This window comes from Gallus gallus, chromosome 4 (genome assembly GCF_016699485.2).
Source record: "Gallus gallus isolate bGalGal1 chromosome 4, bGalGal1.mat.broiler.GRCg7b, whole genome shotgun sequence".
NCBI lineage: Eukaryota > Metazoa > Chordata > Aves > Galliformes > Phasianidae > Gallus > Gallus gallus.
This window is the reverse complement of record NC_052535.1, coordinates 13785036-13806739: the sequence shown is the minus strand read 5'-3', so window position 1 is coordinate 13806739 and position 21704 is coordinate 13785036. Positions and strand designations below refer to the sequence as shown.

The following is a 21704-nucleotide window of genomic DNA, read 5'->3' as shown; positions in this document are numbered from 1 at the left end:
AATACACTTACCAGAAATTTTGTTTGGATGTGTCTTGGATTTGCTCACTAATATAGTCTTCTTAAATAAGACCATTTATGTTTGTATTTTTTCTATCTTCCATTAAGTGTAGTGCACTCCTCTTTGGGGTATTGAGAGACCATATAGCTCAAACATATGTACCCTGATCACGTGCATAGGATCAGACCAACAAAAGGGTTTCTGGAAAATGAACTGTGAGCTAAAGGAGCGCTTTGTAAGGCCTGTTTTAACAGCCACACCATGTGTGGAACTTCCTTTGAGGTCACACACATTTTAACATGATTCCTTGTCCTACCTTTGCAGACTCCGGAGATCTAGAGAGGCATCCACACTTGTGTGTTTTTGGAGGAACTAAACCATTTGATTTCTTAAGGACCCAGACTAGAAGAACAGGTTACTTCTGAGTTATGGGAAGCTTTGATTTAGATTCCAATGCCTATATGGCACTGAGGATTCATTTATGCTTCACTTATGTGGAAAAAATGCCTGTGATAGTGTCTGTAAAGCCATGTTCCCTGATAATCTTCATTTTAAATCTGGATTGCCCTTGGGGAATCATAAAGACAGACTATTGGTAAACTGAGGGGAGCCTCTGGAAACATCCAGATTTGCAGAATCTTCCAGCATCTCCTTGAAAGCTTTAATTATCAGTGGTGTCTCTGCTACTTGCATCACATACTCCACAGAGCAGCCTGCATTATCACACCATCTCACCAAATCCCCTTGCACAGTTCTGTGTACAGTCTGGTAGTCACTGGGGTGACATTTAGAAGCAGCGTTGGCATGATCCAAGAGCCTAGACAAAGCCTGTAGAAATCATTATGTTTTGGGCTAAGCTTGAAGTCACTCCAAATTTTAATCTCCAATATGTACAATGGAAAAAAAAATTCACCTTCCATTCATATTTCATTGTATTTTTTTTTGATTGTATGTTTTGTCAAGCACTTTTTTTTCCCAAATACCTCGTATATCTGCTGCATTGCATCTGTGAAGATATGGTTTTTTCACTAGACTGTGATAATTAAGAAAGAGTTCTACTAAAATTAAGCTGTAACCTATTTGCAAGCTCCGTGTCTCTGATCTATTCAGTCAAATACCAAGTTTCAACTCAAACTTAGGGAGAGTGGTGATAGCTGTGTGATTGCGACCTCTGTGCCGTGCTTATCAACCATCTTCACTGCAGTTATCAGTACTTTGTTTTTAACTGTCTCTTCGTTCTTTCTCCGTGGTTGCAGTTGTATGACCATTTCTGCTATTATACCCAAAAGCAAAAACTGAAACAGGAGGAATATGATTAACGATTTAACTTGAACCTGTCAAATACTGTGTCATTAAAAGCAAAAAGCACTTCCCATGAATCAGAACATTTAAGCTATTAGAATGGATAAAAATACAACAGAATTCACAGCTATGCTTGTGATTTTTTTTATTTTTTTTTATTTTAAGAAAGGAGATCCAATTCTCTGCAAGAAAATGCCATGGGAACTAGAAAGAGGCATTTTATCCTGTTAATCATAGTTGTTTCTATACAAACTTTTGTATCTAATCTACTGTGTACAAAACTATATAATAATGAATAAATGCTAAAAGCTTTGGTTTAAATGACAAGTTGATACCCTCCCTTCTCACTGATGAAAAAGGATAGAGATTGAAGTGTAGAGTAATAGCTCTTATTCACCAAAATGTGAACTTTCAAAATGGATTAAATGTATGAGTCCCCATCAACATCGTGCTTCTCCAGCTTCTTGCCTCAGATACTGTAATGGTATTACTCCAGTTTCATTGACGATCACCTCTTTTGAGATCTTGACCTATTCACTGCGCTATGCTGGCTTCATGTTGATGTTAATTAAATGAATCCGAATCTTTCTAGCTTGACACTACAATGATGTTTAATTCATTACAGCCATGCTGTGGTACGATGTGTACACCTTTGCATTTTGGCTTGTTTATGTTGTAAGTTAGTAGTTAAACTCAGCTGACTGACTGAATGATCAACCCATCTAAAACCAGCTTCAAACTACCTGCACTTCACTGTATGTTACCTCAAAATGTTGCCATGCAAATTCAGGCAGCTCTTCACAGTTTTTTTCCTGAAAATATATTGCCATAAATTACCAGTCTGTCATATGAAAGAATATAATACTTATCATTTTTCAATGTAAGTGCAATTTTGGGAAGCTTAACTAGCACTTCACAAACTCAGTAGTTTGAGTTCTCTAGATGACAGCTTTTTGTGAGAGGTAAAAACCCAAAGAGGCTTAAGGAGGGAACTCTGAGAGATTAAAAAAGTACCTTCATGTGAAAAAGCTTGCAAACAAAATAGGGCATTAAATGAACTTATTCTCTTTCCAGTGCTTTAGCTGCAAGGGGCCTCGAGCATACCACATGCTTTTTCACTTTTAGGGGCCCTCTACGTAATACAAATTGAAACCAGGGCATGCCTTTCCTTAGAACTTCTGCCAGGCATTTTATTTTTGTAGCTGTCAACTTTAAAATCATGCTTTCCTGTTACTGATGTTTTGATGGAGGTGGGAGAAAAGAGTACGCAAGTGAACTCTGATTACTTGAATGAGATGCTTTGGTCACTGGTATCCTGGCTGACCCTCTCACATGGGGGTGGGGAGCAGCAGCAGTCTAGACGGAAGAGGCCAACGACTGGCTGTCCACTCAGGTTTCAGATTATAAATGAGCAGTCTTCAATTTCTCACAGATGTTTGGCAGCCGCTTTGCTTTCACTCTAATTGTAAGCAGGAATTCTTATGTTTGAAGAATGTGGTGACCAATAGACCTTCCTAGGGTACTCTACCACTATAGCTCCAGTGTTGGTGATTCCATTGCTGTGGTTTAAATCTATCAACTAGAAAACACCATGTTTTTTTAAAAGTGAAATCACTAGCACTATTAAATCATTCAGTCCCAGCACATCTTCCTTTAAAGTGTGGGGGACAGAGTGTTTGTTTCATGTAGAATGTTAATTGTCAGCAGGTTTACTCCAGAGATAAACTTAATCCTTTAAATCTAAAGTCAGGCCATATCTGTAAAGATTCAAGGGTTAGGAGCAGATTATTTTCATCTCCTCCAAATTATAAATGAAAAATAAACTCATTCAATGTTAGCTGAAGTGAAAAAAATACACATATATCATACAGTGTACGTGTTAGGTTGCTCAGAAATAGTGTGTGAGAGTGATGACATCAAAAGATGGTCAAAAGAACAAGGGGGAATGTTTTTAAACTGAGACAGGAGATTTAGGTTGGATATTAGAAAGAAGTTTTTCACTCAGAGGGTGATGCACTGGAACAGGTTGCCCAGAGAGGCTGTGGATGCTCCATCCCTGGAGTCATTCAAGGCCAGGCTGGATGTGGTTCTGGGCAGCCTGGTCTGGTGGTTGGTGACTGTATATAGCAGGAGGGTTGAAACTAGATGATCATTGTGGTCCTTCTCAACTCAGGCCGTTCTATGAAAAGAGACCCAGTGACAAATTTCATAGGATGTAAAGGAATATTGCAGATAAAGCCTGAGATGAATTAGTTGTATACCGTGTAGCTGCAGACTAACATTGTTGCTGAGTGTCACGAAGGCTTAATTTGTTTGTTTGTTTAACTTGTACTTCAAAATATACAATGATAAAATGATGAGAATTACATCCCATAAAGTTACCCCAAATATGAAAGAACCCAGTCTTTAAAACCCCGCTGTGGCCCTTCTTAACAGGGATTCCGTTCTAAGTGGTGTATTAGGCAATACCAAGGGAAATACTACACTTAAAAGGGAACAGAAAACCTCAGCTGAAGAGAAACCCACTGGGTTGTGAAATAATTTCCCAGAGGAAGCACTGGAAAAAAAAAATGGGTTGGGATATTTAGAAAATGATGTACAAATTCTACTGGAAGTGCAAGGAAGGGGGCTGTCATAATTTAGCAGAGCAAATGAATGCTTTTGTCTTAAATTATAAAGGGTGATCATTTATCACCCTGTGCAGCAGTATGTATAACTGAAGTTTCTAGATACTAGAATCTAAATAACATTAAAACAATACTGTTTTACTGACACAGTGTAAGACGTTCAAAGAAACTCAAACTCATTGTCAGGATAGAGGCAGAATAAATACAGTAAGGTCCAAAAGGTCAATAAGGCATGAAACCAAACAGATGTTTCAGCCTAACATCTCTCTGCACATCATTGTTTGAAAATGTTTGCATTGTTACAGAAAAGAGAAGACGTTCTATTAAAAAGGAGGGTGACTGTGTTACTTCAAAGGCATTTTAAAAATATTAAAAAGGTAGGCTGAGAAGACAGAAATATTTGAGAATGTGGGTGAGTGAATGCAAAGGACTGACTGAAATGGCATTAACACTTCAGAAAGAATCGACACTCGTAGAATCTCTCTTCTATACTTATGTACTGTAATTACCTATCTGATTTGTCAACCAAGGAACAAAACCTGTCAGCTGACCTAAGTTTCTGGGAATGGCATTCAAAATACTTATTTGGAATGGCAAATGCTCAAATTCAAGCAGTAGACCAAGAATTATTGCACAGAAAAGTTGCAGATTACCTTGCATAATTATTCCATTATTTAAAGTTAAGGAAAATCACAATTTCCATGGGTTTTCAAGCTGCTTACAGCAGGAAAATGTGAAATAAGCAATTTCTGTTGTGCACTACTGTTCCGTTTTTCATCTTTTACATTTATGCTTCCAAAGGTGGGAATGCCATTCATTGCCAGCCAACACGTGGCTGGAAGGAAACATATCCACTTCATTTGTAGTTGTTAACTTCATAAACACACGTTCAATCTCAAGGTATTGATTTAATGTTTGATTTAATTAGTATGGATGAACATGTACTGTAAGAGGCAGTATAAAGTTGGCTTTCTGAATCTGCATTTTGGAAAGGATATAACTTTGTGCAGCTGCAGTCCGCCTTATTCTTTCACCACTATGACTCATATGAAGCCTGTCTCTGATTCCTGATGTCGGTGGCTTTCAGAAAACACTCATGTGCACTGGCAGATGCTCAGAGGCAATGCCGAGTGGAGGAGAGCAGAGTGCTGCATAATCTTTCTCAGAAGTGCTGACTTTGGGGAGTGTGCTCTCTTTTAGGATTGTTATCGACATGTAGCATGTCATGAATTGACAACTTTGTAACACAGAGCAACAAAAACAAAAATATGCCTAGTCCTCAAGAGTCAGTTTCAAACATACCCTGATGTTTGTTCACCGCCTTTAATCTATGTACTTGCTGTACGTTATCTTGTATTTCTGTTGCCAAATAGAAAAGCAAGGCCAAGCAACTTCCTAGGTAACATTTCACTGTAAAGTCTAAACAAGAAACAGAGAGCTTCAGGCACAGAAGTCTGATTCTTTCTTTAAAGAATGTCTTTCCAGTTCTTAGAGAAAGTGAGATGCTATTTACAAATATCAGCTCATCACAATAGTCATAATAATCAGTAGTGACAGAAACTGGTATTTCTTCTATGAACTTCTTAAATGCCCAGAGGAAGTCTGTGATTCTCTCGAAGTCTGCGTACGTTTTTAGAGAAGCAGCGTTTCAATAGAGCATTCTTCCACTTCCTTGGGATCTGTGGATTTTCAATCTGTACTACATTTTGTAGGCCCTTTTTGCAAAGGTCCAACTTCTGCTAAGGAGTTTTGTTTCTACCCACAAACCAAGCAAATGCTTTATTTTATGTTCTCTTGCTGTTCTTCTGGAATGGGTCAGTTTGGGGAAATCTCTCTGTCCCAATTTATAGTTATAGATCTCTCCCCCTTTGGTAAAAAACAAACAAACAAACAAAAAAATCATTAGATTTTTGCCATTGCTTTTTACTGAACTTTCTTTCCTCTGAAAAACAACAGCGCATAGGTCATCGGCTTCCTTAAGGCTTCTGGGAGATCCAGACTGGCTGGGGAACATGAAATTCCTGGCTCCTGCTACAGTACCCAGACCACTAGACCACATATTTTTGTGTCATGGAAAATTAAAGCCCATTACTTTGCAAGCTTTCTTGATCTGTTTCTTCCCTCACCCTGTTTCTATTGCTTTTTACTGTGATGAAGATACAAAGTTCAGATTTGAGAGTTAAAAATCAGCTTTTAACAAATCCAACAACTACAATCTTCTGAAGAATAATACTTTTAATACCCTAAATATTCAGACTACTGCCAGGTCAGTCAGCATTTCAGCGTGGGTTGACATTGTTTTCCTCTGGCAGTAAGCAGCCCACATTATGACTTCACCTCTTAAATTTGCTCAAGAGGTTGATTTTCACTAGAAGTGCAGTTTTTCCAAGCCATATTCAACTTAACCATATCATAACTCAGGAATTTAATTTGTTCCATATTGTTACAAGTGCCATTCTCAGCAGTTGAATGGATGACACTTTATATTTTTGGAATCCTGAGAGCACGTAATTTGTTTGGTTAGCCTTGTATAAAATGTAAGGAATCAAAGGAACAAATAATTACAGCACTTGCATAGAAGTACTTTTATATAAGTACTTATGTATACATATGGATACAAGTACTTGCACAGAGATAGCTAAACCTATGTGTCTGTGCGTGTACAGTGGTCGCATTCCTTTCTGGAGAACTAACCTATGTATCTTGTAAAAACAGCTGCTGCTTTCATGCTTGTGTTCAGGAACTAGATAACTGCAGCAACTCATACCTCTTAAAGTCTATACACAGGAGTCATACCAAGCTCCCTCTGTGCTGCGCTCACTCATACATTGGGCTGAAGTCCAATATAGGATGCAAGAGCCTGTGTGATAAATACTGAAGATTCTGTTGAATCTAAATTTGTTCTTCCTGCTGTGGGGATGAAGTGGGAAGGGAAGGATCTTTCCCATATTGACACAGAACTGCAGAATCACTTTTGGCTGCAGCCCTAGCAATTCTCCTTCACAGGAGAAATACAGTGCAGGATTAAATGAGGTCATGGTATCATCTCCTTCACACCTACTTCACTCTGGTGTGTAAAGGGCTGATAAGTATAGAGCTCCATATCAAAAGCATATGATGGAGAAGAGGAGAGCAGCAGAATAACAAGGGAAGTGAAGGAGGAGAGCGTAGGGCCCTTACTACCTCGCTTGTGAAGGAAGTTTGTGGTAGTTCTCAGGTGATCTTCTGAGGAGGAAGCACCTTCCTCCTTCACAGTACAGTAGCAATAGTCCTTATAGCAGTAGGTTATTGTAAATGCAATAGCAGAGAAGCTGAATAGTTTGCCTGCAAGCCCGTCAGTTTGATTCTCCGCTGCTTACATCAATTATCATCAATTATCTAACTACATTTTGTGAATGGAGAGAGTTGCCACCCGCGTGTTGCTCCTGCAGTGGTCGGGAAAACAAATGTATTACTTCTCAAAATGGCATGGCAGAAGTCCAAGCGTATCTAACAGAGGAAGGAAGCAATCTTATCAGCTTTTCTGTCCCACTGATAAAACCATACAAGGAAGTCGTTCCACTTTAAATGAGGAAAAGGACGTCTTTGATAAAATTTAGAACTTGCCTTGGGAATCACATCAATGAAAATGACATGTACAAATAACCAAGCATTTCAGTCTGTATGAAGTAGTTTGTTTGTAATATCAAAACAGAAGTATTTACAGGTTCTGACAAGCTTCCCCGTGGGGGATCAGTTAACATCCCTTCTGGCCTGTCTACTTGGTCATGTACTTTCAGTCTAAACTGCTCTTTATGAAAAGAAGAAAAGAAAAAAAAACCTGCAGCAGCCAACCTATATGGTTTTAGCTCCATTCATGCCATAGAGTCTAATTTGCAGTCACCATTGCAAAAGAGCATCTCATGTATTGGTATTCCAGTCTTATTTTGTACTAAAAACGCTTAATTTTTCTATGCAAATCATAAGATCTTTTTTCAATCTTTTTTGTACCTAAGCAAATATCTCCACTGGCAGTGTGTCATGCCACGTGAGAGTACTAGTTCAGGTTTTCAAGAGCTCCAGAATCTCTGTGGTGCACCTTATTTTACATAGCAGACATACCCAGGTACCTCATGTTTTACCTGTTCTTGCTTCTAGCAGAGTAATGGTACTTGCTGAAAAGAAAACAATCCCAACTTCATTTGTCAGGTTAAGCATTATTAGCGTTCTTATGGTAGCTCACAGGAGTTGGTGAAAAAAAAACAGCTCTGACATTGTTTAGGTCTATAGTCTGCAATAACTTGAGGTATAGTAAGTTAATTTCAGAGTAAGGCCTGAAGTAAATACTTATCTGGTCAAAAGCAAAACACCACTGTATTTCAATGATATGTGTAATTAGGGTTATGGCACAGGTTATTTGGCTTTGATAGATGTTATTCTTCAGGTGCAGATCCTGGTTAATGCTGAATGCTTGTGTCTTCCTGCTGAATTAATGATAATGACAGGTGTCCAATTTCTAGATTTTTTTTTATAATAATATAAGAATGAAATTAGCCTACAATAAAATAGAGTGCTCCACAAAGTCTGGACTTTTGATACGAGTGTTGTACTTGTTAATGTCACTCGTGTTTGAACTTAGATAAATCTGAAACAGGAAGGTTTGAGCAAGCTGTTGTGGTCGCTGTATGTTGCTTTCTGACTGCTGAGGCAAATAAGCAAATTGAGTGCTAAAGCTAGATTCTATAAATTAAGTGCGAGTCTGCACATGCTTAAAATACACAAAAATTAATAATCAAAACCAGTATACTCAATTTAATGTACCTTGAGAGCAGAACACTTGTTTATTGGCTATCAGTGAAAGCCAGAACCCTATTCTTGCCAAGCTCTCTCACTTGCACGTTTGGCCACCTACCAGTCATTGCTCTGGTATTCCAAAAGATTGGTACGGGTATTTTAAGTTTTATTTCAGTGTATTTGCTCTCATCATTTTCATTCTTATTATTAAGTGACAACTGCTGTTGCTATTACAGGCTGAAAGTTCAAAGCATGTTTTCTTTTTTTAGGAATTTAAGTTATTTCTCTGAAGAAGAGAGCAGGTTGTGTACATATATGAAGTAGTAAGTATATGCGAAAGAACTGTATGAGATTCCTTCCTTCCTGGGACAGCTACTGGAACAACTACTGTTCAAATCAATAAAACAAAAGTGAAGAAAATGATTCTAATGTCATCTTAGTACTGTGATGGGCACTTGAAAAATGCCGCAGGCAACAGAAAATGTCCTCCTTTCCTACTTACAGGTTTTCTATTCTAATCAGACCAAAAGAGAGTTCTGGCTATTCTACATACTTCATTACTTACTTGTTTTAAAGCTCCTTGTTTTGTTTTCATGGGCCCATTCTGTGGTTTTCATCCTGATTTATCAGAGTCCTATTCTGTCTGACCTTTAAAGTACAGCATGTTACTGCTGCAAAGTCAGTTTTCCAGCACCAGAGAAATGAATCAGTTGATGTATCCATGGCCTTTTGCAACTTGCAAAATTTATGGGGCCATAGGATCTCTTTGTACAGTTCTGTTAGGCTTAGCTCAGTATGTGTGAGCTAAGTCAAATCTTAAAATCTGTTTCATCCTACTTTTGTGCACAGCAGAGGTGAAAGTATACTTCTGAGCATCCTCCCAAACAAAAAAAAAAAGCTTTAAGTTCTTGCAAAATCTGCTGTACCACTGTTTTCCATCTGTCAAAATGTGATAGTTCTGGTTGCTGGTCATTTTTTCAGGCAAAGGGGGTAGAAACCGGACTATTCAATCATCCCATGCAGTATCCACTGTAGTCAAAACAACCTCAAGCAAAATGACATACACTACAGACCTCAGCCCGGTCAAATGATTCCTTCTGCTCTAACAAGCTCTTTAAAGTATTTATAACTTTTCCTCAAGTACTCAGACTGCCTTCCGCTTTTGGACCACTTTCAATTATCTGTAATTTAGGGCAAGGCTCTCAGATAGAACGAGGACACATCTAGGCAGGCTCTGTACAAGCTCAAATACATACAAGCTGTAGTATAGAAAAGAACTTTGAGTTACGTATAGGTGTACCATTTTGTCATCTACATACACACATATGTACATCTGTATATATGCCCTGATTAGTCTTTTGGAACAGATATTAAACACCAATTACTTAAATGCTGAACAAACTGTATGTTAAAAAGGAAGGATATTTCAGGCCACTTTGCTTTAAACCAAAACATAACACAAATGGCATGCTGAGTTTCTGGTGGTAGGATTTACCCTTGGCAGAAAAAAAAAAAGTGGGGGGGATAGACTGTATAACAAGGAATTTCAGTTTACAGGAGCATCTTGGTGTGTTCCAGATATGTTTCCTTGTTGTCATAGTGCACTAATAAACAAGTAGTAGATAGCAGGACCTATATGTTTGTGCAGTTGCCTGAAACTGTTAGAAATTAGTGGATGGGAAGTTATTAAAATACAGCTTCTCTGTGTGTTCTCTTCAAATTCTGGATCATTTCTTAAAAATAGATCACTCCTTGCATGTGTAACTAATACCAGTGTATATCTAGAGTAATTTCATTGACAGGAACCCAGGGAGAGTTCAGAAGAGACCCATTTTGTGCTCACTGAAATCAACAGACTCTCTCCTTATCTGCTGGAAATGCTTAGCTGCTGAAATGCTTATCAAAAAGCACAGCAGCCCCACATTTAAGTTTAATTCCTCTGTGCACTGCCTATTCCAGATGTGATGTTTTTTGTACTCAATACAAAAATGCAATGCAGACAGGTGTACCACAGGTTTTAGTCTTAATTAGGTCAGTTTACAATTAAATCTGACAGGAAGAAATAGGTTAATTGCTTTAGGCCCAGTTTAACAAGAATTAGCCCTTGTATAAAAAAGCTTCTCTTACAAGAAAAAAGCATTTATTTTTCTCTAGGGAAAGGAGGAAGACTTTGCTTTACTTCTGACATCAAAATAACTTTTAATTCTCACAGATATCCAAACATTCATGTATTAAATAGTCAGTACATGCAAGGTATAATCTTTCATAGCTTTTTCAGAGCCCTTTGTAGGAGCATCCCAAATAGCTTATGGAAGAGATAACAGTCTTTCACTCTCTTTTCAGGTTTGCAAATATGAGAAAAAAAATTTACATTCTGCTCAAGTTCCTGTAGTGTCACTGATGTTCTAGGCACTAAAAGTGAGGGGTGACCCTCTGTCTGTATGTCTGCACTTTCTGTCTGACTGGGGACAGAGGAGAAGTAAGATGGCAGATGATTCCTCCCCTCCCATGAACGGATGGGATCTTATTGTGTTGCCAAGTAGGTTCCTCCAAAGTGGTTCATGCCTTCTGCAATATGATTTTCACTGGGACTTTGACTCCTGGCAGTCAAGTATTCCCACTAACATACCCCGAAACTTGTTCTCAGGCAGTTTCATCTTTGATATAATTCCTGATGTGAACCGAACTGGAAAAAATAAAATAAAATGAATATGCTAATAATCCTGCTATTTCCTGTTGGACTTCGTCTTACCATTAATTGCTACGGTTGTTTATAAGGCCTGCTGGGTTTGTTGGTTTTATTTGAAAGGACCAACATACTCTTTCTATTTTGCTAACTGAAACAAAAAGAATGGGAAGAATATAAACAATATATCTTGTTGTGGACTTGCACATAAAAAGTTTTATATTAGGTGTGTATGGCAACCAGGTATACAGGTATAGGACCAGAGAGATTATCATGTTACAAAGGAGAAATGAAATAAAGATCTTACCCATGTCCTGGGCTCACAGAAGAGCTCCAAGAGGAAGAATCTCCAGCTTGACAGCCTTCCTTGTTGGGAGTCAGCCCTTAAATGGGGTCTAGGAGGAGTGGAGCCAGGTTTCACCCCTTCTGGTCACTCAGGTGAAATTGCGTTCACCTGTGCCCCTGCAGCTGACTCAGCACTCGCCTCAGGTGGTCCATCAGAGGTTCAGGCCTGATTCAACAGTTCCCATACATAGGTGTTTCCCAGTTTATTATTTCCCTAAAATCATTGCTGGAATAGTTCTGCTGAGACACTGATAGAACATACGTTAGAAGGTATTTGCAGCTTCAAGAGCTAAAGGAAGAGTTCTTTGGCTGATTGTGTATCTGCTATGCAAGAGAATGTGCCTCTCTTCTCTGGGAAAGCTAAAGCTGTGTTCCTCATCCAAGACTATCTCAAGGTACCAGAAAACATTTGTAATACGATATGAGATTAATACCATGTTAAAAAAGGAAGCATGACAAAGGGTAGATGAAAGAAAAGGGTAGTTTTTTTCTTCTGGCTTGGAATTGCATGTCTGGACTTTATTTAGCAGGGAGGTTTGACATTTATACTGCGTTTATCTCAGTGTGGCATCAGAGATCTGGATTTCTGTCTGACTAAAGGAAAGTCATTTCGCCCCTCTGTGCCTCTGTTTCCGCCACAACCTCATGTTTGTCTTCATTTAGAATGTAAGTTCTGTGGGGCTGAAAATTGAGTGTGTACGTCTGCGCAACCCCCGAGGCATAGATTTCAGATGCAGCCTCCACGTATTGCCGAAATACAAATATTACTATTTCTGTTGTGACTCTAAATGAGCCATTTGATCTATTTGCATTTATTTCCTCGGCTATAAAATGGGACAATAACTCACAAGGGAGCTATGAAGATTAGCTCACTAATGCTAATGAAATATTTTGAGTTCCTCAGATAGAAAGCTTTTAAGAACAGTAAAATATTACTGAGCAAATGGCATCTGTGTTTTATTAATTCACGAACACTGTGTGATTGACCTTAAAAATGCAGCTTTGGTTGATCGGTCCATGTGAACGGTCCATCTGATGGCAAATTAGCTCAGCGCTGTAGTTTGCGCTTTGCAGTTCTGTGCAAGGGAAGAGAAAAGAGGAAGGGGCTGAGGGGAAGTTTGCTTCAGGAATACCAGGAATTTGAACGATTTCCTGTGTCGAGTCTGAGGGTCCTCCTCTGCCGTTCAGGAATGACACAGTATAAACAGCAATAGAGTAACCTCGAAAAACTAGTGAGCTTTCTGTGAATTAAAAACAAATGACCATGCAGTGTTTTACATATGTACTGAAGAATGGGCATACCAGAAGCCTGTTCAAATTTCAATTGAGAAAATGAAACAGCAGTTGGTATCAAAATCTGACTCATTTTAGGTAAGGAGATCTGGGCTAACAGTCCAGTGGTGATATTCACAAGGAACCATTTGGTCTTTTGTTTCCCAGATAGCCAGGAATCAGGGAACCTTGCTGCACACAGAACTGGCAGTGAAAGGAGTTTCAGCAGAGGGAATTGTACGGAGAGGCCAACATCAGAGGGCCAACATATTTTTGCAGGAATCCACGAGATAAAAACTATGAGAATCAATAAAAGGAGAACCTGCAAACATTTAACATAGACAAAGAATAAAATCTCTTTTTCATAAACATTTTTCAAGGTAGTAAGTGGGAATAAGCTCCAACTGTGTGTAGCAAACATCCTCAGAGATGTTGGTGAATGGCTGGGCGACTTGATTGTTAGTAGGACTGTATACATAAGAAGATGGGTACACAATTTTTAGTTTATATGTATATTTATTTACAAGGTTTAAGGTCTTGATGGGAAGAAATTATTTTCACTATGAGATTTATTTAGCAATTCGTATGGTTCTGTTGAATTCAGATATGTGTATACTGGAACCAGTCAATTTTTGTTGTTACAATGTTTTTTTAAAGGTTTTTTGATTCAGAAGTATTCCGTATTCGTTTCCAATTTCCGTAGCAACGGGAAACGACTGCGATATATTTATATGTGCATGTGTATGCATATATGTGCTTACAGGGAGTCGAGCAGTACAGTAACCCTGGAGGCATGCTGAATGGGTTCAGACTGAAGAAGAGGGAGAGCCTGATAACTGTAGGAGCTTTTCATTTTATTCTTTGCAGAATAGGATTGCCTGTAGGCAGGCAGGAAAGGCAGTGCAACATGAGCAAGACATTTCATTTGTGGTTGAATCCACAGATGAGCTATTGTAGAAAGTATTCTTCAAAACATGCTTACATGAGAGATGGGGCACGTGGTACTGATTAGATTTAGTACCAGCAGGGCAGTTTTATGACACAGAAACATTACAGTTGGAAAGCTGCAAAACACGTTTCAGCGTCAGGAGGCTGCCCCTTTATTGTTACAGTGCCTTGATGGGAGCGAATGGAGCTCTGCACCTTCCCAGAAAGAGCTCAGCACCTTTCTGCTTTGGCCAATATTATAGTTGGAGAGATTCAAAGCTAGAGACAGTGTTTTCTTTTAATAGTCAAACAAGCTGGAAAACAAAGGAGAAAGCATGCCTCACATTCCACTGAAGTCAGTGGTTTCTGTCTCTTTTTGCACTTTAGATCACTTCCAGTTCTCTTTGGCAGGAAAGGAAGAGCCTGTGATTGAGTTGGCAGTGTCTGCTTTCACCCATGGGTACGGAGCTCACCCCTCTCCAGTAGGGGATGATGCAGCCTTCATGGTGCCATGGGATTCTGCTATGTCCAGCCACTTGGTGCCTTCTTGCCTATTAGTGGATAGATTAGCAGCAAGAAAAAGAAGAGGTTATAACAAACAAATACACAGCCTCTTTTGTTATTGTTGTTTGGTCTCCTCCCAACATGCCACTGATTTGTTTTACGCTTTTTCTCCAAGTGATACCTATGTAAGTTTACTCACTGGAACTTTCAGTTGGATTTAGAGAGGGGAGAATGCTGATTGTTCATTTATCTGCAAATATCAGTAATGAAATGCAAGGTTGGGAAGCATCATACCTACAGATTGTACAGTACTGTTATTCTCAGAGCATCTTCTGAGCCATGATATGGCAGTCATTCTGAAAAATGCCGAGCACTATTCTTCAGAGTTATTCTTCTGCTAGAAACAGATTTACACAGCAGATGAAAATCATCTTAATTCATTTTAAACAAATTAAGAAGGTTAAGATGATCCTTAATTGTGGAATTAATTTCTTCATTGAAACATTTTAGAAAATAATTTATTATCCCTAGAATGTGTTGGATTTAGCACGTACCTAAAATGTGCTATTATCAACCTTTATTTGCTCTGTTTTCTGTTCTTTACCTTTTATTGTGATAGACTGTAAATCAATGGAAGGCTGAATTTCCAGGTCTTGACTTTGCTTCAATGGCAATTTTTTCCAATCCAGGAAGAATAGGAATGCACAGAAGAAACTCCGCTAAGCATGTAAGTATTCTTCCAGTGTCAGTAATAACTGATTGGGTTCATGGTAATGAATGAGAGGATCCCTATTGGTTTCACTTTTTGATACAGTCCATCTTTCAGCTTTCCCTTAACGCGGGCCTACATCCTTAAACTATTGCTTATGTGAGCACTCTGAAAGATAGAAAACAAAGACCAAACCAGTGTTCAACAGATAACATTTCAGCTGTTTACTAATTGTAGAGTTTTACACTGGATTTAATTTGGTCATTTAACAAAAGGACGAGTACCATGAATACATATGATTTCACTAATGTGCAAGATTGTATTATAAAAAAAAAAAAACACAGCTACTGTGCTTGTTAGAAGGAGGTGTCAGGGGCTCTCCCAGCATGAATTGTTCATTGCTTTCCTCTTCAGCCAAATTATTTCCCTATACACTGAACAACGCTGGTTCCTCTTTGGCCTGCATGCATGTTCATTTAGAAGTATAACTTCCTTAATTGGTTCATGGATTCAAGGGAGAATCTCAGGAGAACAGTTATAGCTTTCCTTCTGCTTGAATGGAAGTACTGCTTGAACGGCATTATAGTATGCAAAAGCACTTATGTTTGTGAATGAGAAGAAATTTGAGACATTATTTGAGAGAGGTGGAGCAAATATGATATTACAGAAGACATTTCAATAGATAAAACATAGTGGATGCATCTGGGGAGATTACAGAAATCCAGAGTCTGAGAAAGAAAAGCCAAAGCAGAAAAGAATGGAGGAGGAGATCTTTACCTTCCACATAAGCTAACGGCAATTGAAAGTTTTCACTATCTTTCAAAATCAAACCCCTGTGAAGCTCAAGATAAATAATGCATATCAGAAAAAATACTTGGAAGTCTTTATAGTAGTAGGATATTGAGACACAGTAATGTGATAAAAAGTGAAGTGCTAGTGCCTCCTGAGCACAGCTGAAGGCAGCTGGAAGGTGGTGGGAGGGCTCTGGCAAGGCTGAGTGCAGGGAGGGAGGAGCAAATGCCTTGAAAGGAGTGCAAGCCAAAAGCTGAGCAAAAACTAATACATATCTCATTTTATGTGTTGCATGGAGCTTAAAATACATGCTGAACGAATGTAGTTTTATAACAGCTGAGCCAGTGCTGTGGTCAGATAACAGACACTGGAGGTTGTAGGATGGCACTACTCCCCACAGGCTCCAGCAGAAATCAGTGGCAGCATTATTAGTAACATGACATCAGTTAATGAACTTAAGTAACTTCAGTAACAACCCTGCTTGAGGTGCTGCTCATTTATTTAGTAATGCTTCTGGGTTTGGCACAACTGCGCCCTGCCATGATCTTTTACAGCCTCAAACAGAACTGGTTGACAGGAAAGGAGCTGCTAAACAGTAGGTACATCTTTTAGCAGAGCTCTCTGTTATAATGGTGAATGTGCACTCGCTTACCATGCAAAACCAAACTTTATTAAACAGCAAAATAATACACCATGTAATGGTCAACATCATCATTTTGCACTAGACGTGGTTGTAGCCACACCTCTGTTTTCCCCAGTCACACCAATTTTCTGGGTGTTACTGTTGGGAAACACAACGACTGAGCTCTTTGCTAGCACAGCGACAGTTCTCGGGACACCAATACTATTTTCATTTATACTGCACTACTTTTCTAAGTATACTCAGTAACTTCTGACTTACTTTCTCGCAGAATATACAGGCAATGTGGACCTGATTTTCATAAGCCTTCATTGCTACAGTAGCACATGATAGATGCTGTTATGTTTTCCTATACTAACCTTCTGGGGAAGGAAAAATAAATAACTCTGACACACACACAAGGAATGTTGGTCTGCAACCCAGGTCAATGTAAGCCTACAAAATTCCTCTGGTTTTATTGCTGGCATTGTCATTAACGATGTTCTGTGCCTGTTATCTGGTCAGATTAATACTTTTTCTGTTATTTCAAGACATTCCAGTACATTAAGCTTAAAGTTGTCATTGATGTGTATGTAGTTTATAAAATAAAGTTACCATTATCTCACCATTTCGAGCTGCAATAAGATATCCTCCCTCCTAGTGTTCTGCTCTGTAGTATGACAATCTCCTGCCCTCCTCCCAGTGATTTTTTTCCTCACTAAAATTTGTGACTGTGGTTTTCATAGTAATTGAATGACTATGCTGAAACAGTTGTTGCTGATTTCCCCATGTCTACTGAGGGTAAGCATGGAAGGTTGTTTGGTTTTAGGTGCTGTCTGACTTAGTGCAACTGTATCTGTAAACAGTAGTTAACACTGGACTGAATTTTAAAAGCACTCAGAAAAATGTTGCTGTCTTTACAGCCTGGGCCTCCATAGCAAAAGCTTTGTCCCACTCTGGTGCTGTCAGCAGCCAGAGCCAGTACAGTGATCACTGAGGAGGGATGGAGAGTAGGAGCTTCTTTTTGCTGACGTCACTGAGATCACGCTCTTGTTGCTGCTCCTTCTCCTCATCATATTTCATTTCTTGCTTTCCATGTATCCCAACAGTGGGCAGGCAATGCAGCTCTCAGCACCTAACAGCCATCCATACACGCATCATACATGATCTTTTACCTTCTCTAATTGTCATACTTGCAGTTTTCTTCCTTCTGAGGATGTTACCTGTTCTATCATCATGTAGGCACATCTGGCAAGGTGGATCTTCAGGAATGGCTATTTTCATTATTCACGTGGCATTTCAGTATGACCAAACCCAACAACAGCTGTCATTCAGCCATCTGCTGCTGAGAATTCCTATAGCAAAAAAGCTATTAACAAAAACCCACAAAATCATTTGGCTCCTAGGAGGCACATTTGGGCAACTGTGGCTAAGATACCAGCAAATACGTGTTGGAAAGAAGGAAGAAATCATAGAATCATAGCATCACAGAATGGCATGGATTGGAAGAGAGTACAAAGATCATCAAGTTCCACCTCCCCTGGTTGACAGCCACTAGATCAGGTACTAGGCCAGGTTGCCCAGTGCCCCATCCAACCTGGCCTTGAACACCTCCAGGTACATGGCATCTACAGCCTCTCTGGGCAACCTGTTTCAGCACCTCTCACCACTCTCTCAGTGAAAACCTTCCTCCTGACATCTAATCTAAATCTTCTGTCCTTTGATTTAAAACCATTCCCCCTTTTCCTATCACTATCTACTCATGTAAAAAGTTTATTTCCCTCCTTTTTAAAGCCTCTCTTTAAATATTGGGAGGACCTAATTAGGTCTCCCCACAGCCTTCTCTTTTCTATGTAAATGAAATAGATTATTTTTTACAATTGAATGAAGGGGAGCAGAGGGGGTCCTGCAAAGATGAGAGGAAGATATCATGAAATTTCTATAAGAAGGCAGGCTGAGAAAGACAAAGCCCTGAGAGAGCTCCAAAGCTAAGTAGAGGAAGTGAGAAGAATCCACAGAGAGACATAAAACGCTGTCCTGGCAGACAAACTATCACGATAAAGAACAAGAGGCAGAAGCAGATCACACTTCAGTTTTTAAACTGAACTGCTAAGCAGTCTTTGCAAAGTGGAGAAGCTTGTAGGCACACCCGGCATGCTGGGCAACTGCTGGGAGGGTTCCCTCCTGGAGCAGCATGAAAATACGGTATCTGTTTTCTTGTATTGCTTTCATCTGCAGAGAGATCTGCTTTTCCTTTCCACAAGTGTCTCAATAATTGAAATACTGAGAAGTAGAAACAGCGATGTGATTTGAGGCAGGCAAACTCCATTGCAAATTGCTGGTGCAGGCACGGACAACAAGTTGGTCCTCATCATTTGCGCTATCATCTTCCGACTTCATCATGAGACTTGTTGTACAGAGACTACTAACTTTAATCATCATGAGGGAATAAATCAAAATAGACTGTACTCCAGAAGCTTGATTCCCAGTTCAGGGAGTAACTCCTTTGATTTCAGGATTTACAACAATGTAACAGCACAGAATGTTTTCTCTCTTTCTGCATCCAGATTGTTTTGTCTATTTAAACTTCCATGTTTGGACTTACAGATACAAAAGGATGTTTTATTTAGGGCTGCAAATTGAACCTTTCTCATGCTGTACATGGCTCCTTTCAGGGCAGACACATCCTCTCCTCTGTTAGGAAGTGGCCTTATTGCATGAGTTTTGAGAGACTGGATGTCCTCCAGTGCAAACAAGAGATACATGTCTGTGTATTTGGAATAGTTGTGTGCTGCATCGTGGCAAGTGTGTTGTGGCAAGTAAACCTGTGAGATTCCAGAGCCCCTGCAATAACAGATGTCTGACATTGCAGAGAGGTCAGGCCAGCCTGAGGATGCAGTCAGCAGATACAGCCTTCAGTTCAAAGCACAGCAAATCTGTTATTATTCAAGGGCTTATGTTATTGCACAATTTCTTTTCTCAGCTAGAGTTTTTCCAAAATAGCCTATCCAAGATATAGCCTGCCCATGAATGTAGTGTAAGGCACGCTAAAAAAAAGTAGAATAGCGACTTCTAAGCAACTTGTGGAATGAATGGGTTGAAAATCTAACTAAAGTTATTTGAAATGCCATCATCACATTACCACAAGTAGTTCACCTGTTTTTATCGGGCTGCTCCTTTTGTAGAAAATGGGTAGAGGGAAGGGGGCAGCCAGCAGAACGTATTGCTCATGTAGTGCAGTTTGGACTTTGACTGTTATGCCCACATCCTACAGCACTATGCAGGAAAGCAGAAGTGTTGGTTGTGTGAATAAATTACTTTTTGTCCATAAACATGTATTCTCAGAGGAGTAGGCATCACATGCACCCACTCTAAGCCTAAAATCCTTAATCATGTTATTTTACTTTACTCTTCTGGTCCATAAAACACCCACACCGGTGTGCTGGAGTAGTTCAGTTGACTTTGTGTCTATCAAGGGTAAAATTCACAGGAATTTATCTGGGGGCTGATGTACTCCATGTCAGGCTTTTTTAAGCATATTGCCATTTTATACAAGTGTTTAAAGGCTGTAACCCATCATGATGCTGTAAGAAATCAGTTTAAAATTACCTGAAAGGACTAACAAAGCATCGTTCTTTCTAGGATCTACCCTAATCCTTCCTGCTTCTAAATCAGCAAGTTACCACTATAGTTCAAGTCGACACTGGGATTTGAGAAGTCAGAATTTCTCATTTGTTTCCTTTGGGATTCTCTGACATTACAGATCTACTTATGTGGAGTCTCAGAAGTGGAAGATGTTGGTAAAGCAGTGGCACTGAGGTGTGTCACAGAGTGAGTCCAGTGAGTGGCTGCAGGAGAGGTACTTTGTCAGAGCAGAAATGGAAATGGGAAGCACTGGGCATTTTACTTCACAAAGCCTTTGCAGTTCCTTGCCTCTACTGCCTGAGTCATGTAATTACCTTAGAATTTCTAGTTCAGTTTGTTTACAATACTGGGTTCTTCTTTTTCTTGATAGTTGTTCAAGGTCGTAAAGATCTGTCTAAAAATAAAAATTAGAACATGTCCCTGGTGCACATTCCTGTCTCCTTTCTCAAATGAGACCAACCAGAAAGCAGCTGACACTAATGCTAACAGTGGTAGTTGAATATAGAACATTGCTGAATACACCGGGGCATCAGGGAGTGCTGCTCTCAGTGCACGATGGCTGTGTTATTCATTCTGGCAAAACACTGGCATGGCCACTGAAGTTAAGGTGCTAGGAAGAGACATTCTTCTTGCAGAACCCTCTGTGATAAGAAAAATAGAAGCATGTCCTCAGCGTGTCTAGAAGACTTCAAAGAAGACCAAAGACAAATTTTCTTTGGTTCTCAACAACCCTCAATGTCCAAAGCATCTGCTGTGAACACTGCCAAAATTCCCTCTCCATACTCATCTATTGTGTGCTCCAGAACCTGCTTTAAATGATCATTGTGGGTATACGTGTATTTTGTCTTTTCCTGCATAAGATGCATACCTACATAAGATGTCATTTTACCTATTTGTCTTTCTGCTTAAACTGAGAGAGAACTCGGAAGCACTCGTTCCGGTTCTACAGAATTATTCCAAATATCTGTGAATATAAACATAACTTTTTGGGTATCACTTTCACTTTTGGGGTATCTTCCTATGCTGTTGCTTTAATTGTGTATTGTGAGACACTCCAAGGTACTGCCCATGTGTGGAGAACATCTATTACCATGTTACTTTCAAATTTATGTTATTTTATTTTGTTTTCATGTCTTGGATGTTGGACAAAGACCTAAATTTGTGAAAAGCTGTAGCTCTGTGTTGGATGTATGCAGGTCATTTCAGAGAGCTGGAGAAAACATTCTGATATTCAAGTGTATTCACCAGGAATCTTCCTGGAAACACCCAACCATTTGTGCCATTGGTTGAATTCCAAAAGAAAAAATATATATATTTTAAAATGTTGTCATGAAGTATTTTTAAATTTTTACATGAAAATTCCTCTTCTCTCTCATTTTGCTCCTCCTCTGTCAAGAATGGATGTTTTAATAACGAGCAGGGATCTCCGCTAAGGCCATGAGTATCTCCTCGTCTACTTTCCAGCAGAGTCTATCCATTTGGTTTCTTGCAGCTTCTATTCAG

At 39.3% G+C, this 21704-nt stretch overlaps 1 protein-coding gene and 1 long non-coding RNA gene across 2 annotated transcripts in view; both read left to right on the top strand.

The window, feature by feature from the left end:
- The window catches only part of LOC124417955, a 33605-nt gene extending 24645 nt beyond the window's left edge, over positions 1-8960 (top strand). The window contains exon 3 of the long non-coding RNA XR_006939088.1: positions 325-8960. This is a non-coding gene — a long non-coding RNA (uncharacterized LOC124417955). The remainder of the gene's footprint in view (positions 1-324) is intronic.
- LOC124417941 (translation initiation factor IF-2-like) overlaps positions 1-21704 on the top strand; it is a 62477-nt gene that overhangs the window by 28308 nt on the left and 12465 nt on the right. The window contains exon 4 of the mRNA XM_046940877.1: positions 15056-15163. Coding sequence (XP_046796833.1) covers positions 15056-15062 — 7 coding nt within the window. The 3' untranslated portion in view covers positions 15063-15163. The remainder of the gene's footprint in view (positions 1-15055; positions 15164-21704) is intronic.